Here is a 16311-nt window from a genome sequence, read left to right on the forward strand (position 1 = left end):
AGTTATGGGACATGGGACTGGAACATTTGAAGGCTTTCAATACCCCACTAAGAAATTTTACTTTACCTTACAGGTTTTAGATGTCTCTTGATGAATTTTAGTGGCGAATGATAAGATCATCTTTCATGTTTCAGGAAAATTGGTGTAGTGTAGTACTCAGTGGAATGGGGGCTGAGGAGAGTGAAAAGAAACGAATAAAAGAACTATTGTGATCATTTAATTATCAGTTACCATCATCCTAAGTTGTTTTCTATCCTAGAGTGATGGCAGTGAAACTGGAAAGAGAAGGAAGTAAAAATGTTGGAAAAAAGGACATTATTTGGTTTCTTGTTCAGTATGAAGAAGTGGGAGAGTGATATATTCACAGATGGAGAATCACCTGAATAGAAGAAGAGACATTTATCTTGAACATAGCCTTATTTGTGTATTGCACTCATTTCAGTGTTACCATTTGTTCCCAGTATAAGAGACTAAATCCAGCATTTATTGCTCATATGGAATATTCTTCAGGAAGTTCTACCTCCCCTGGTTTGGTCAGTTAGGAAGATCAAGAGAAGAACAAAGGGGGAAATGAAAAAAGTAGGGATAAAGAAGAAAAATAAAAGCACATTGCTTCTTTGTTTGATTTAGTCCTTTGTAAGATGTGGTAGCACCGGCATGTACAGGGATCCCAAATAGGCATTTGAAATAATACCAGATTCTATACTATATGGAAAGTTCCCTGAAAACAGCGGGAAGGCTTAATATGTTTTGTAAATTGGTACCCTTGTTGGGAACAAAGAAATGTATTCTATCATATTTTCACTCATTTCCCAGTAAATGAGGCTGATGACAAATACAAAGGCTCTTTATTTATAGCCTCTATTTAGCAATGATTGTACCCCTTACGGTTCCAATATAGAAAGGAACAATGGCTTAAAACTCTTCATTTGAATATTATGTTCCAGGTCATGTCATTAGAGCTTGTTTTTATTGTGTGGCTGTCTTGCAAACTTCTATTTCAAAACCATCAGGTTCCCAGCTGCTTTCCCTCTTGTATCCCAGTTTTGTGTAGTTTCACCTAGCACTGGCCCGTACTTGAATATCTTTTATTCGTTCTGAGGTTATTTTCCTTTCAGTATTTAAAGTGAATTTATAATTTAAGCCTCCCAAGATCTTGCTGAAGTATTACTGCCATTTAACATAATAAGCAGCAGAGTTTAGAGTCAATCATGGGACCATTTGCCTACAGAGCTTGTGCTTTTCCCACTCAACTGTGTTCTGGAAAAGCAGAAATGCTTTGGGAAGTTTTCAGTCTAATTTACTCCTTCCTAAAGATGTTTTTCTAGTTTTGTGACTTTGTGATGGCATGTCTTTGTGATTACCCTAATCTTCCTATGCAAATACATACTTTCTGTCTCACAAATGATGAGCAGACTGCTCCTGAAAGTTATAAAGCAGAATCTGTGTTGTAAGGATGTAACCAGAACAGAGATGAATAAGGCATCTGAAGAACCTGTGTTAAGGATCATAATTTGTAAGCGGAGTCTGAGGCATTTTCACAAATATCACTCCTACATGAGAAGTTCTAATGGATTTCTAATCTTCAGACTAATGTCTGGTCAGAGGAGCAAGAAATTATGTAGAAATAGTGCTCCAAGTGAAGGGGGGGGCGGTAATTATTCCCTTTGCAGTGCCGGTAAGCTCATTTGGGGTCACTTCCACAATCCTTTATAACACTGGAAGTCAGAGCGCTGGTTTATCTGTTAGGACAGAAGATGATTTCCCAGCAAGCCAGAGCCATCCATCACTGAGAAGGCCAAATGCCCCATGTTCCAGAGGACATGACTGCAAGTGTCAGTGGTGATTGTTTCCTCCATCTCTACAGGCAGATTGTAAGTTCTTTTCAGTTACTATGGATGTATTAGGCCTTGACTAGCTGCCCTTAGGATAATTAGGGAGCAATAATTATTCTCAGCAAGGTTTTTATTTTATTTTGAGCATTAAATCTCTGAAGACCCTTGAGTTGGCCCCTATACTTTTCTTTTCCTCTTTTTTTTTTTTTTTTTAAATACAATCCTTTATCTTCTCCAAAATGAAAAAAAAGCTTTTAGGTGTATTTTTCCTCTATTGTATTAATGTCTCATTTGAAGACCAAGAAAGCTCTTCGTTGCCCAGTATATATATATATACATATATGTATATATATATATACACACACACACACACTCTTCTCACTGCAAAACTACCCCTACTTAATCAAACTGTCTTCTGTGCAATTGCGAAATGTTTTCACATTCTCCCCCCCCCATGGGAAATAATCTAAATTTATATATAGCCTCTATATTGTGAAGTGACACTATTCAGCAACTCTTAAAAGAGTTCAGCTTCTCCGGATGGTATCCATCCTTCCATTAGCTTGGATTTGACCAGGTTTAATTGTGACCCCTTACCATCCAGTTTATGGGATAAATGATAAATGTAGCTTCTACCTACCTGATAGAGTGAAGTAGAATAAAGGTCAAACAAAAAAGGGGGAAGCAAGTGTCCTTGATTACAGTTCATTACTGGTAGGGAATGTACACACATCTTGCTGAACAAGCTTAGTAGGATGAATGATAGAAATAATGAGTCTTGTTAGCATCTCTTTGTTGACACTCTTATCTGAATGTAGAATAAGTTATTTGGTCAGCCAATTTGGCTGGCCCCGATCCTGAATTGGGGCCACTTTCAGAAAGACCTCCATGGAGAATTTCCCTATTGGTGGTAGGGGTGGGAGTAGGTGGTAGGTAGGGGCTCAAAGGTTGGAAGAAATGTTAGTGACCAGCTTTGATCTTAGCATTTTGATGTTAGGGGACTGCCCTAATGTTGAACAGTTGTAAGTCTCTGTACAACAGGTTAGGGGCTTTTTTATCTAATTAAAACTTTAATTAGCATCTTAACAATTTCATTTGGGTTTTTGTATCACATGCCAGAAATCTTTTATTCTTGATTTGCTAACAGAAATAGTCCTGGCCCTTATAACACCTTTAGGGATTTTTTTTTAAGCATTTTTTTAGACTCCTATCTCTAATTCTTAGCTAAATAGATTTTGCTTATGTTGTAGTTGGGAGCTTTTCTTTAATCCCCCCATGTCCCTTTGCTGCATTTCAGTGTGCTTTACAATAGGAAGGAGATGTGTTCATTTTTGTCTGTAGGATGAGGCAGAGTGACCATTCCATTCTGATCAGTGGGTTCAGGTCACATGCCCATCCACCGCAAGCATGTAGCTTGGGAGGGGTTAATTCTGTTCTGAGTCCCAGCATTGAAGTGCCCAGTGTTTCTGATAACTCTGTGTTGGAAGATCCCAAGACCACCCCCAGGTTAGTGGTTGGTGAGGACTCACAGGACTCAGCCTATAGCTCACAGCTAAGATTTATTATAAGGAAAGGAGACAAAGGGAAAAGGCACATGGGATTAAGTCTGGAGGAAACCAGGCAAGCTTCCAGAGTCCTATCCCAGGGGAGTTACACAAGACACACTTAGATTCTTCCAGCACCAAATGGGACATGAGGGAAGTGTTGTCTACTAGGAAAGCTCATTACAGGCTCAGTGCCCAAGGTTTTTACTGGGGATTGGTCACATAGGCACCTCTGTCTGGCATGTGCCAAACTTCCCGACCCCAGCAAGGCAAAAGTGCTGAGAGCCCATGAAAGTAACGATGTGGCCCTTCTCATCTCCCCATTATGTCCTTCAGCTACACTATATCTTCTGCAAAGAACTGAGAGTTCCTTGAAGTTATCCTCAGCACCTGGCATGATGCCTGGTACCTATAGTAGGTCACTCAGTATATATTTAATAAGTAAATGAATAAAAGTTCCATATATAGGTAGGCCTTGGTTTGCAAATAGCTTTTACATTAAAAGCTTGTTTGTAAGATTTTTTTTTTTTTTTTTAACTCAGAACACATTTACTATAGATACAATGCCATGTTTGTGACTAGGCAAGAGGGGAAAGGCTCCCAAGCCAGCCCAGATAAAATCTACCTTACCTAGAATGTTTCTGAAATATAAGTGCCGGCAAGAGCAGAAAAACCTAATATTCCTGCAAGTTAACAGAACAAAAATGAAAGTGAAGAAATATTTTAAAAATTTATCTCAAATAGTAGTGTTTGAGACTCTAAAAAGGATGCCTTTCTTTTTTTTTCCTCCCCCCCCCCCCACCTTTTTTTTAATGTAAGTGGGGCTTGAACGCATGACCCCAAGATCAGGAGTTACAAGTCTACTAATTGGGCCAGCCAGGTGCCCTTAGGATGCCTTTCTCAAATTTCAAATTGCCCTTTCCTCATTGGCCTGTTGCTGCTGCTTTGTTCACTTACCACAGTGGCTAAACTGGATGGAATTTCTGCCTTGGGCCACCCTGCTTGGTAAAATGTTGCTTTGGCTGTGTGTACTCTGCTTTTCTTGTCTCTCCCAGCTTCCATCTTCTCTCCTGACTCCCATCCCTAACAACCAGGAGGGGGCAAAGGGTAAAGCAGCCAAAGAGTAAGCAGACAGGCTGGTCATTTTGATTGTGGGAAGAACCACATAGCCAAGTGGGAGAGGAATTTGGTGGTTGCAAGTGCAGAACAGGTTAGCCCTTTTATAGCTTAATTCTGAATGTGTCTCACCCAAAACTGTACTCAGATTTTTTTTTCTTGCAAAGAAAAGATTTTAGGTTTAGTCTTAAAATGTTTATTTTGTGTGACTGTTTGATAGAGTTGTTTATGTCTTTGGAGCTGATGATAGCAAATGCCTTATTCAATGTAATATTATCATGAAGCTCTTTAAACAGTTTGTTCAGGTGAGAACAGAGGTTTAGCCTTCTTGACTAAGTATACAGAGAGGGATAATTACCACATACATCTAAAGGAAGTGTACAATATCCCAATGAAAAGGTATTTTCTTAAATGTTCAGTCCTCATGGGAAACAAAGAATAACTTTAACCCCTTAATAGGGGGTGAGGATTATAATTTCACTGATCTTAAAATGCTGACCCCCTTAACTTGCAGTGTGTGTGTGCACATACATGCATGTGCGCATGCGTGCGTGTGCGTGTGTGTGTGTGTGTGTGTGAGAGAGAGAGAGAGAGAGAGAGAGAATCTGGATAGCTTCAATAATTCAAGGTCACACAGTTGGTTAGAAGCAAGACATAAGAGACGCCTGGGTGGCTCAGTGCTTGGGCCCCTGCCTTCGGGTCAGGTTGTGATCCTGGAACCTGGGATTGAGTCCTGCATCCAGCTCCCTGTGGGGAGCCTGCTTCTCCTTCTGCCTTTGTCTCTGCTACCCCACCCCCCCTCTCTATGTTCCTCTCATGAATAAATAATTTTTTTTAAAGCAAGACATAATAATAGCCTTGTAATTTTTTTAGATGTCTTTATTACGAAGAATTATTTTTTTAAAGCAAGACATAATAATAGCCTTGTAATTTTTTAGATGTCTTTATTACGAAGAATTATTCAAAGCTCTGACACCATGTATTCACTGCCAAAATATGTCTATTGGTCTTATAAGGCTGATGACTCAATATAGGGAAAGACCTCTTCTAACCTAGTCAGGACAAATGCTGAGCTGTGGGCTCTGACTCTAAGACTTTGGGGAAGTTTGAGCTGAGTCATGCTGCTCCAGGGCTTCAGTAGAGTTCCAAAGCTGGTTTGTGAGGGCTCAAGCCTCAGATCTGCAGCTGTCTGTTACTTAAGAGTATTGGTTCCTATTCACTTTTGCAATAATTTTAAAAGCATCTGTTAGAGCAGTGCAGGTTCAAATCACAGATGGTGACAGGTGCAATGAAGGTATCATTTCAGGCATTTCTCATTATCATTCAGATAACACCTTAAGGTCATAATTCTTACTTAAATAATGCGGTGAATTTTTTTTTAATTTAAAAAGCTAAGAACATTCAACCTGTTATATTTATGCCCCAAATACAGACTCCTAGAATTTCAGGTCTAAGGGAAGATGGGCCATCTTCTAAGCACATTCTCTATGGGCCCTGAGAGCCTTACTTAAAATTTCTCAATCACTAATTGCCACACCTGCTTTTAAAGACAAAGGTATTATTTGTCTTTCACTACACACTCAATATTGTATCAGTTTGGGTCTCTGAGTAGTGAAAACCAACACGGGATTATATGCAAGGGATTTACTGCGGAAAGACCTGTTAAGGAGAATGGGGAGGGAGCAGGAGTAGGTAAGGAGAACTTTTAGGCTAGGATGTAGGTATGCTACCTAAGAAAGGAGGTGGGTAGAAGGAAGCTTGGGTAGAAGCTTCAGATTGCAGTGGAGTTGTATGACTGTCAGGTGGGAAGTCAAGGCTGATAGAGGAGTCCCTCACTGGGGAGGAATGGCCCAGCTCTTGTACCTCCTCCGGCTCAGTCACTGGTAGGGGTAGCCTGGGGGAGCATGTCCTGGGCCTGAGTGTCAGGGCAGACCCAAAAGCTGTGACACCTGAAGGCTCAGTCACTTATGCTCTCCTTGTCAAGGTTCTCTTGAGGGGTGCATCTTCATGACTGCAACAGATATTTAGCACTCTTCATTTCTAGAAACAATCACGATTTGATCGTGGTTTACTTTGACTCCTGGAAACCTGTATGGTTTTCCATTCCTTTATTCCAATTGCTATCAGATAAGTTAACCTTGCTTCAGATCTTAGCTTTCTTTTCTCCAGATTAAATAATCTTATTTCTTTCACTGCTATCCTTTGAATCAGGTTTGCCAAGCCCCTTTGCCAAAGCCCAGAACTGCAACCCATGTTCTCTGTGGGCAGAGAGCTCTTTTGGAGTCCATTTACAATATTGGGATTAGGAACACAGACTTTGGTGACCAGAGATATCAGCGTGGGTCTCCGATTTGCCACAATATGGGCTACGGGAACTTGTGGAAGTACTTTAACTTTCTTTCTTTCTTTTTTAAGATTTTATTTATTCTCGAGAGAGAGAGAGAGAGAGAGAGAGAGGCAGGGACACAGGCAGAGGGAGAAGCAGGCTCCATGCTGGGAGCGTGACATGGGACTCCATCTGGGTTCTCCAGGATCATGCCCTGGGCTGAAGGCTAACTTTCTGATCATCATTTTCCTCATTCGTGAAATTGAATAACGTCACACCTACACAGTGGGATTAAAGCATGTATATACTAAATGTCCATGGCACATACTAAGTGCTTCATAAACATCATAAAATATTAGCATTGTATTCAGTCTTGACCTTTACTAATAAAAGGACTTGTGTTGCTGACTCATATCCACTTTGTGATCCATTTGGCTAAGCCTTGAGGTACTTTTGTTCATTATTTATTCTCAGTATCTGCCAGTGTGATAATGTCTCTATTTTTCCTTCCTGAATGTACCAGACTGTTTTTATTCTTGCTCACTGACTCTCTCTCTCCTTCAGCTTTTCTGTAAAGTCTGTGCTTTGGGGAATCCATTAAAGGTTTTCATTTCTGTTTTTGTTTTTGTTTTGTTTTAGTGATGCTGTGAGGCAAGAGATAAGAAGCTGCCTTGTATCACTGTTAGACTATTCCATCTCTGAGTTTTAACAACTAATGCCTCTTCTGGATTCATAGCAGTCCTTCGGTTTTCAGGAAGTTGGCATAGCCACAAAACTCTTTGATCCTTGTTTCATGAATAGCAAAATATTGAAAGGTCATTTTCCAAATCCAAACATGATCCTTATTTGATCCTCTCCCATTGCCAATAATCTGGAAGGGAAGGGGAGGGTGCCAGCTCCGTTCTCTAGTGTTACTAATAACTAACAAGTCGTCTTAATTCTCAATGAAATTTCATTTGCCCAAAGAGATTTTGTGCTGCTTATCTCATTTTATTTTATTTTTTTTAATTTTTATTTATTCATAATAGGCACACAGTGAGAGAGAGAGAGGCAGAGACACAGGCAGAGGGAGAAGCAGGCTCCATGCACCGGGAGCCTGATGTGGGATTCGATCCCGGATCTCCAGGATCGCGCCCTGGGCCAAAGGCAGGCGCCAAACCGCTGCGCCACCCAGGGATCCCTGCTTATCTCATTTTATACACAAAGAGAGTAGGTTGGTTAAGAATAACTTATGCTTATTTTGGAAGAAACTAAAGTATGGAGAAGTGAATAATTTGCCCAAGTCAACCAAAAGGCCAATGGCGGTGCCAAAAACAGACCTTGGTTCTCCAGATTTACAGTGGAGGCTCTTCAGTTTGGGCCAGACTGCTACCCATGACAGGATAGACCTATACCTTCTGAATAAGGGCAGAATGGCATTCTTTCCTCCACCATGCTGGGGTCTAGTACTACTAGACCTTCACAGGCAGCTTGTCTTTGTCCTCCCAGTAGTAAGTAGTCAGTCCCCAAAGCTTCTAGACTGGTCCCACAGCTGGGTCACAGGGTATCAGTCAACTGGCTTTCAAGGTATGAAACCAAACTTCTGGGTAGCAACATAAAATTTCAGGCCCTTGATGGGCCTCATATGAATTATGAATTACTATTTTAGGAATCTGAGCTGAAGCCTGCTTCTTAGTTACACTACTTTTAAGCAAACATATGCTCCTTAGGGATCAGTAGCCCATATGTGTTTCAATATATTTAATCTGTTTGGTTGCCTCAGGTGTAATTTACAAACACTTATTTGCAGAAACCAGCCATTTTCCTAGATAATGTCTTAATATAGGCTTGAATCAAAGAAGGAATTGAATCAAAGCAGCAACCTGAAATTGGAGCCCTCCCATCTGTAATAGAATATTCTTGCTTCTCTCTTTATTCATTTTCTGCCTCCATTATTTTTGCTTGCTTAGCATCCCTTTCTCCATTCTTTTAGGGGAATTAGTTTTCCTCCATTCTATGTGTTACTGGTAGGGCTGCTGATCATAAGATCTCTTTCACTTTTCTTCAGAAGGGTACAAATATGACCAAGTTAGCTCAGTTAGCTTCTTTCCAGACCATGTGGTAAATGCATGGCTAACTTTACAAGAAGTCACCAAATTATTTTCCAAAATGGTCATACCATCTACATTCCTACCAGAAATGTATAAGCCAGAGCCAGCTGCATAATTTGCTAAATCTAGTGCAAAATAAATGAGTGGTTCACTGTTCAAAAAGCAGGAAATATAAAGCTCTTTTCTTCTGTAATCTCTCTTGACTTGTCATGGTGATTTTTACTTGTTCATGTTATTAATTATGAGCATAAAGTTCACTGCTATTTCATCTTTATATGATTTAATGTCAAGGGATTTAATATGTATATGGAAAATGTTCTTTGTATTATGATGTTTAGATATCTCAAAAGCCTTCCTGGCTGGGGAGAGACTGCTCCCTCCTAGGCTAGCCAATTTATACTCTTTTAGGACCAATTAGTCATAGAATGTCCCCTGGGCCAGGCACCTGCCATCTGACATGGGACCCATTTGAATCTCAACTTCCACAAAAACAAAAAAGCCCCACAAAACTCTGTTAAGTCTTGATCTCATTACTCCTGGTCTGGGTGCTTTCACTCATTTACACTCCAGTAAACATTTGTTTCGACCAAACATGGCAAATGCTGAGACCCACATCAATTCCAGTAAGTACTCACTTGATAAGAATACCCCAGTTCAACATCCCTGACCCAGGAGCTCACTGCTGGAGATGGTATCACCTCAGATGACATGGTCTCTGCCCAAGACTAGCCATTGGAGAGGACTTTGGCCACTGTGTCAGATACTTTGCCCTGGATATTAAGCTCTTCACCCAAACCATGTTCCAGGTCTGCCTCTCCTTAGGCAGAAATTGGACACAAGGCATGTTTGCTTTTCTTCTTTTGACATTAGGGATTCTATTTTGTTTCTGAGCTTATGATCCTTGTATATTCCTTGCTTCTCAAATGTACATCCCTACATTCCCATTCCTAATGAGGAATCTGGTAGAAGTTACTACTATCTGTACCATTCTAAGAATTAATGGAAATTATTGTTTTCCCCAGGAGGCACCTGCTCCATATTAGTCAACACTTGACCCTCCCACTGCCTTCTCCTACTATCCACTTCCAGCTTTCTGCCATGATCTTCCACCTTGCATCTCAGACCATGACCACCAAACCACTGTTTCTCCTTGGTTACACACAGAACCACTCGTCTTAATATATATTTTACTAACTTATATTTCATACCCTTCAACAACATAACTGCCAGACCTGCCACCTTGACTGAACATATTTCTAACAAACTTTGCAATTCCACCAAGATATTGTTAAAGTCCTCAAAATTTCAGCTCTATTTTTCCTGCCATGGAGATAGGAAATGTAGTTATGGACCAGCCTGTGGACCAGTCTCCTTGTAGTTTGACTTCTATTCTTCCTCTCTACTCAAAATAAAATGTTTTCTATGCTGTTTAAGGCAACTTATGCCCAGTCTAAAAACCTCCACTACTATCATCCCAAACTTTCCTTAATATGATGTTAAAACATCAGAGCACCAATTGCATTGTGTGTGTGTATGTATTTTTCCTCCTATACCTTATCATGTTTTGAAATCTTAAAAATCCTGTCTGACTGGGGAGAGCATGCCTTCCTGGGCTAGCCGATTCTTAAAGACAGCAAGGAATTACCTCCTCTTTCTTGCCCATGCATCCCTCGTAGGCTATATTCATTCCTCTGACTTTATCATCCCAGGAAACTAGGGACCAGCCCTGTAGTCTAAGGCCCACAGAAATTATTCAAATTATTCTTTTTTTTTTTTTTTATTCAAATTATTCTATCCTATGTTGTTCTCTTGCCCTGTCTTGACTTTTCCAAGGAAACACCAATAAAGACCATGGTCTGCGTGCACCGCTCCCAGCCCCAGCTCCACTCCTGGCAGCGCACATAACTGCCCCGACTCCTGTTTTCTGCCTCTTGACCACTCTGGTATCTTTCTCATAGGGCCTTGTGTGCCTCCTGTCTCTAGGACCTGTAAGTATAATTACCTTTGTTTTGTTTTGAGCCTTTTGTCTCTCTCCTCTTGTGTCTCCACCTGACTAATGGTCTCATAAAAGAATCCAAAACAGCCAGTTTTGGGTGCAAATACAAGAGCTTTTAGCTTGTATGAGGAATCACTGAAATTACACAGTTTAGGTTTCATAGCTCATGTATTTAACTCTTAGGAAGACAGTACGAACACTGCAGAAAACTGATTCAGCTGTCTCTATTTCTCTTCTCGACACATGCACTTTGTAGTGAGACTCCCCTTAGGCTTACTGATGAGTAAGGAAGAGCGAAAGGAAAAGGAACTCTAGGCTTCCTGACCCTTTTTGTTCCTTTAATGTCTTAGAGCTTCGTTCTCAGTGTAAGTGGTTGGCTCACACAGGGGATAACCCAAGTGAACAAGGAAACAATAGCATTCTTTGGAGTTTTGTGTTTCTTAGAAGGCTATCGCCACTTTCTTCATCCAAAGCAAGTTCTGGTTCAAATGGAAAGTGTGGCTTCTTGAGTAGGATTGCCAGTGTTAGCAAATAAAATTAGGAGATGAACAATTAAAGCTAGGCCTCAGGCAAACCACTGTCATTTCTTTAGTAAAAGTACATCCCAAATACTGCATGGGACACATTTTATTTTATCCAACAACTCTATATCTTAGGGCTGTCACTGCCCCCTTCTCCCTCAATCATAGATGTAATATAATTACTTTTTTAAAAACTGCGGTAAAATACATATGACCACTGACCATTTAAAATATCCATTCAGGGGCTATAAGTACACTTATATTGTTATGCAGCCATCACCTACAGAACTCTTTTCATCTTGCAAAATGGAAACTCTATACCCATTAAACGCAAACTCCTTCATTTCTGCCTTGACTCCAGTCCCTTGGCAACCATCATTCTACTCTCTGCCTCTATAAAATTAGCTGCATTAAGTACTTCAAATCAGTGGGATCATATAGTATTTTTTTTGCAGCATTTCAAAGTCCTTTTGCAATTGGCTATTTCACTTAGCATAATGTCTTTAAGGTTCATCCGTGTTGTACCATGTGGCAGAATTTCCTTCCTTTTTAAGGCTGAATAATATTCCATTGTACATACATGCCACAGTTTGTTTAGCCAGTCATCCATTGATTGATAGTGGCATTTCTTCTACATTTTAGGTATTGCAAATAATGCTGCTATGAACACGGGTGTACAAAGTCTCTGCTTTCATTTCTTATGGGGTATATATACCCAGAAATGGGATTGTTAGATCATATGATAATCCTATTTTTAATTTTCTGAGGAACAACATGATTAGTTTTTATTCGCTCTGAGTCTTCCTGAACCCCGATACATTGTGTTCACTGGAATTCTGTGCTCATGGGACCCTGCAAACACCATACCTGAATGAGGCAGCAAGGAACAAACAGGCATGTATGTTAGCATCTCCTCTGCTCACATACATTTTCCATTGTTTCATTGGACTTAGAAAACACTAGTTCAAAGCTAACATTGTTGAGAATTTCAGGACAGTGACAGCAGAGCATTAATTCAAGTGAGGAGACCTTCTGAGCATGGTGCCTAGGAAACCAGCCTTACTTGAGACTTCCAGTTGCTGCACATTCTCCCTAACTAACATCACTATTGCCAGGCTCTTTGATGTTAGCCATTGTATAGTTGTGAAATGGTATCACATTGTAGTTTTAATTTGAATTCCATTGTGATTAATGATGTTGACTATCTTTGTATTTGTTGGCTCTTTTACATCTTCTTTTAATTCTGTCTTTATATAATTGTATGTTTGCCCATCCCCCTATTGATTTATTTTATTATTGAGTTGTAAGAGTTCTTTATGTATTATGAGTATCAGTCATTTGTGATCTACATCTATGTGATATGAGATACTGGATACATAGATGCTATGTGTGTATCTATGTAGTTATCTATACTATATATGTATCGATATATATACACACTATATATAGTTATATACACATTATTGATGTTTTTTCCTCCCAATGTCTGACTTGCCTTTTCATTTTCTTTCTTTTTTTTTTTTTTCAAAGATGTTATTTATTTATTCATAAGAGACGCAGAGAGGCAGAGACATAGGCAGAGAGAGAAGCAGGCTTCCTGCAGGGAACCCGATGTGGGACTCGATCCCAGACCCCGGGGTCATGACCAAGCCAAAGGCAGACACTCAACCACTGAGCCACCCAGGTGGCCCCTTTTCATTTTCTTTTTTTTTCCCTTTTCATTTTCTTAATGGCATCGCTGAAGAAGAATGTTTTTAATTTTGATGAAGTCCAAATTATCAGTGTTTGTTTATTATTGTTTATGCTTTTTGTGTCTTACCTAAGAATCTTTACCTAATCCAAGGTCACAGAGATTTCTTTCCTCCTTCTCCTCCTCTTGTAATTTGTCTCCCCCCCACCCCCTTCTCTTTGTCTTCTTTAGCTGTTATATTTAAATACATGACCCGTTTTGAGGTTACTTTTTGGTGTGGTGGAAGGTAAGAATCCAGATTATTTTTTTTGTTTTTGAATATGGATACTCTCTCTTGTTTCAACACCATAAGCTAAAAAGACTATCCTTTCCATTGAATTCTGTTGAAAATTAGTTGAATGTGTATGTGTGAGTCTACTGCTATATTTTCTATTCTCTTGTGTTGTTGTTCTATATATCTATTTTTGTGCCATTCCACACTCTTTTGGCTATTTCAGATCCTTTGTGTCACTGTATAGATTTTATAATCAGCTTGTTAATTTCTATGTAAAAGAATATTGTGGGGTGGGGGGCAGTGCCTGCTGGCTCAATCGGAAGAGTATCTGACTCTTGATCCTCAGGGTCATGAGTTCAAGGCCCAAGCTGGTTGTAAAGATTACTTAAATAAAAAACTATTAAGCCTCGCCCTAAGAATGCTGGAATTTTGGTTGGGAGTGCATTGAATCAATAGATCAATTTGGGGAGAAATGACATCTTAAAAATACTGAATCTTTCAATCTATCAATATTATATATATCTCCATTAATTTAGGTTTTCTTTAATTTCAGCAATGATTTGTACTTTTTTAGTGTACTTGTATTTTGCATATTTTGTTAAATTTATGCCTAAGTTTTTCACATTGTTTGAAGTTATTGTGTTATTTTTGTACAATTTTAATTTCTAGCTCTTTATTACTAGTGTATAGAAATACAATTGGTTTTTGTATTTTAAGCTTATATTCTCTGATTTTTCTAAACTCACTTATTCTAGTAGCTTTTTTAAAGATTCCTAATTATAGGGATCCCTGGGTGGCTCGGCCGTTTGGCACCTGCCTTCAGCCCCAGGCATGATCCTAGAGACCTGGGATTGAGTCCCACATCGAGCTCCCTGCATGGAGCCTGCTTCTCCCTCTGCCTGTGTCTCTGCCTCTCTCTCTCTCTGTGTCTCTCATGAATAAATAAATAAAATCTTTAAAAAAAAGATTCTTAATTATATTTTGTATACCGATCATTTCAAATGCAAATAAAAGTTTTCTTCTTTTATTTTTTTTCCCAATATGTATGCCTCTTTTTTTTTTCTTGACTTGTAACATTGTCTGGGACCTTCATTACTTTAAAAATAAAAATAAAAATATTTTATTTCTCTCCTATTTCTGAAGGATCCTTTCTCTGGACATAACATTCTGGGTAATGTTTCCCTTTCAGCACTTTGGAGATTTTCTGTCTTTGACTTCTGGCCCTATATTGTTTCTCATCAGAAACAATGTATGTTTGTGACATCTTCTTTCTCTTGCTGCTTTCAAGACATTTTTTTTATCTTTGGTTCTCAGCAGTTTGACTACAATGTTCCTAGGTAGGAACATTTGAATTTATTTTATTTGGGTTCAATAAACTTTTGGATCTGTGAGATCTCGTCAAATTTTGGAAAATTTTGGTCGTTATATCTTTAAATATTTTTAATGCCTCATTCTAATTCTCTTCTTCTTCTGGGTCTCCTACTATATGTCTGTTAATCTGTTTGGTATTTCCTCCCACAGGATTCTGGGTTTACCTTATTAGGATTTGACTGAAAAGAATAACCCATATAACATGTCCAAGGAAGATTAGGTTCAAATAAATAATAACATCATCTTTAGAGAAATGACAAAGATGGTCCTGTATATGAGTTTGTGTGTGTGTGTGTTTTGTGTGTGTGTGTGTGTGTGTGTGTGTGTGTGTGTGTAGGGGGTGTGCGTATAAGAGGGGAGATAATGAGAGTTTGCATTTCACCCCCTGATGGTACAGTGGTTAGGACTACTAGCTCTGGAGAGAGACATACTGGTTTCAAATTCTGGTTTTGCAGCTGAGTAATTGTGTGACCTTGAGCAAGTTACTTAGCTTCTTGAAGCCTCAGTTTCTTCATCTATAAAATGAGGACAGTGTTAGTACAGGCATACCTCAGAGGCATATATTGTAGGTTCAGTTCCAGACCATTGCAATAAAGCTAATATTGCAATAAGTATAATATTGCAATGAGTCAAATGAATTCTTTGGTTTCACAGTGCATATAAAAATTATATTTATACTATACTGAAGTCTAGTAAGTGTGTAATAGCATGTGTCTAAAAAAAACCCAAAGTACAGACTTCAATTAAAAATACTTTGTTGCTAAAAAATGCTAACCATCCTCTTTCAGCGAGTAGTAATCACTAATCACAGATTATCATAACAAATATAATAATGAAAAAAGTTGAAATATTGCAGGAATTACCAAAATGTGACACAGACACAGAATGAGCAAATACTGTTGGAAAGTGACACTGACATACTTACTTGATGCAAGACTGCCACAAACCTTCAATTTATAAAAATTGCAATATCTACAAAGTATAATAAAATGAGGTATGCTTGTACCTACTTTATGGAGTTGTAAGAAGGAAAAATGGTATTTTGTTGTTTGAATTAGCATTTTTTAAAAATTAGTGAGGTTAAGTATCTTTTAATGTATTTATATATCATATTTTCCCCTGTGAATTACCTGCTTGTATTGTTGTGCATTTACATTTATTCGTTGAGTTAATACTCGTTGGGTTATAAGATTTTTCTTATTACTTTAGATTATATTATGAAGTTAAAATATTAGTATGTATTATTGCAACTGTATTTTACTCATATTGCTATTTTGTTGATTATATATATGTTATAAATTCTTATTCCAGACTGAACTTTTAAAAACTTTATTTTTTTCTAAAGAAATTTACAATTATTATGAAATAAAATCTGACAATATTTCTCTTTATAGCTGTCAGACTGAGGCCTCCATTCCCAGCAGGCAATTGGCCAGAGGCCACCCTCAGTCCCTTGCTACATGGGCCTCTAGAAGATAGCGGCTCAGTTCATCAAAGCATGCAAGCTAAGAAGGTAATAGAGTTTGCTAATAAGACAGAAGTCACAAT

General features: G+C 38.7%; 1 protein-coding gene across 14 annotated transcripts in view; it reads left to right on the forward strand.

Annotated features, from left to right (window-relative positions):
* RNF6 (ring finger protein 6) overlaps nt 1-16311 on the forward strand; it is a 41152-nt gene that overhangs the window by 9930 nt on the left and 14911 nt on the right. For 12 of the 14 annotated variants that reach the window (XR_007405727.1, XR_007405726.1, XR_007405729.1 and 9 more), the window contains exon 6: nt 16158-16276. Coding sequence is in view for 1 of the 14 variants with exons in the window: in XM_049100846.1 (XP_048956803.1) it covers nt 260-295 (36 nt within the window). In the remaining 13 variants the exon portion in view is untranslated. Of the gene's footprint in view, nt 1-259; nt 575-1749; nt 1875-16157; nt 16277-16311 lie in introns of those variants that run through there. The other 2 variants (XR_007405737.1, XM_049100846.1) reach the window with 2 other exon arrangements.

This window comes from Canis lupus, chromosome 25 (genome assembly GCF_003254725.2).
Source record: "Canis lupus dingo isolate Sandy chromosome 25, ASM325472v2, whole genome shotgun sequence".
Taxonomy (NCBI): domain Eukaryota; kingdom Metazoa; phylum Chordata; class Mammalia; order Carnivora; family Canidae; genus Canis; species Canis lupus.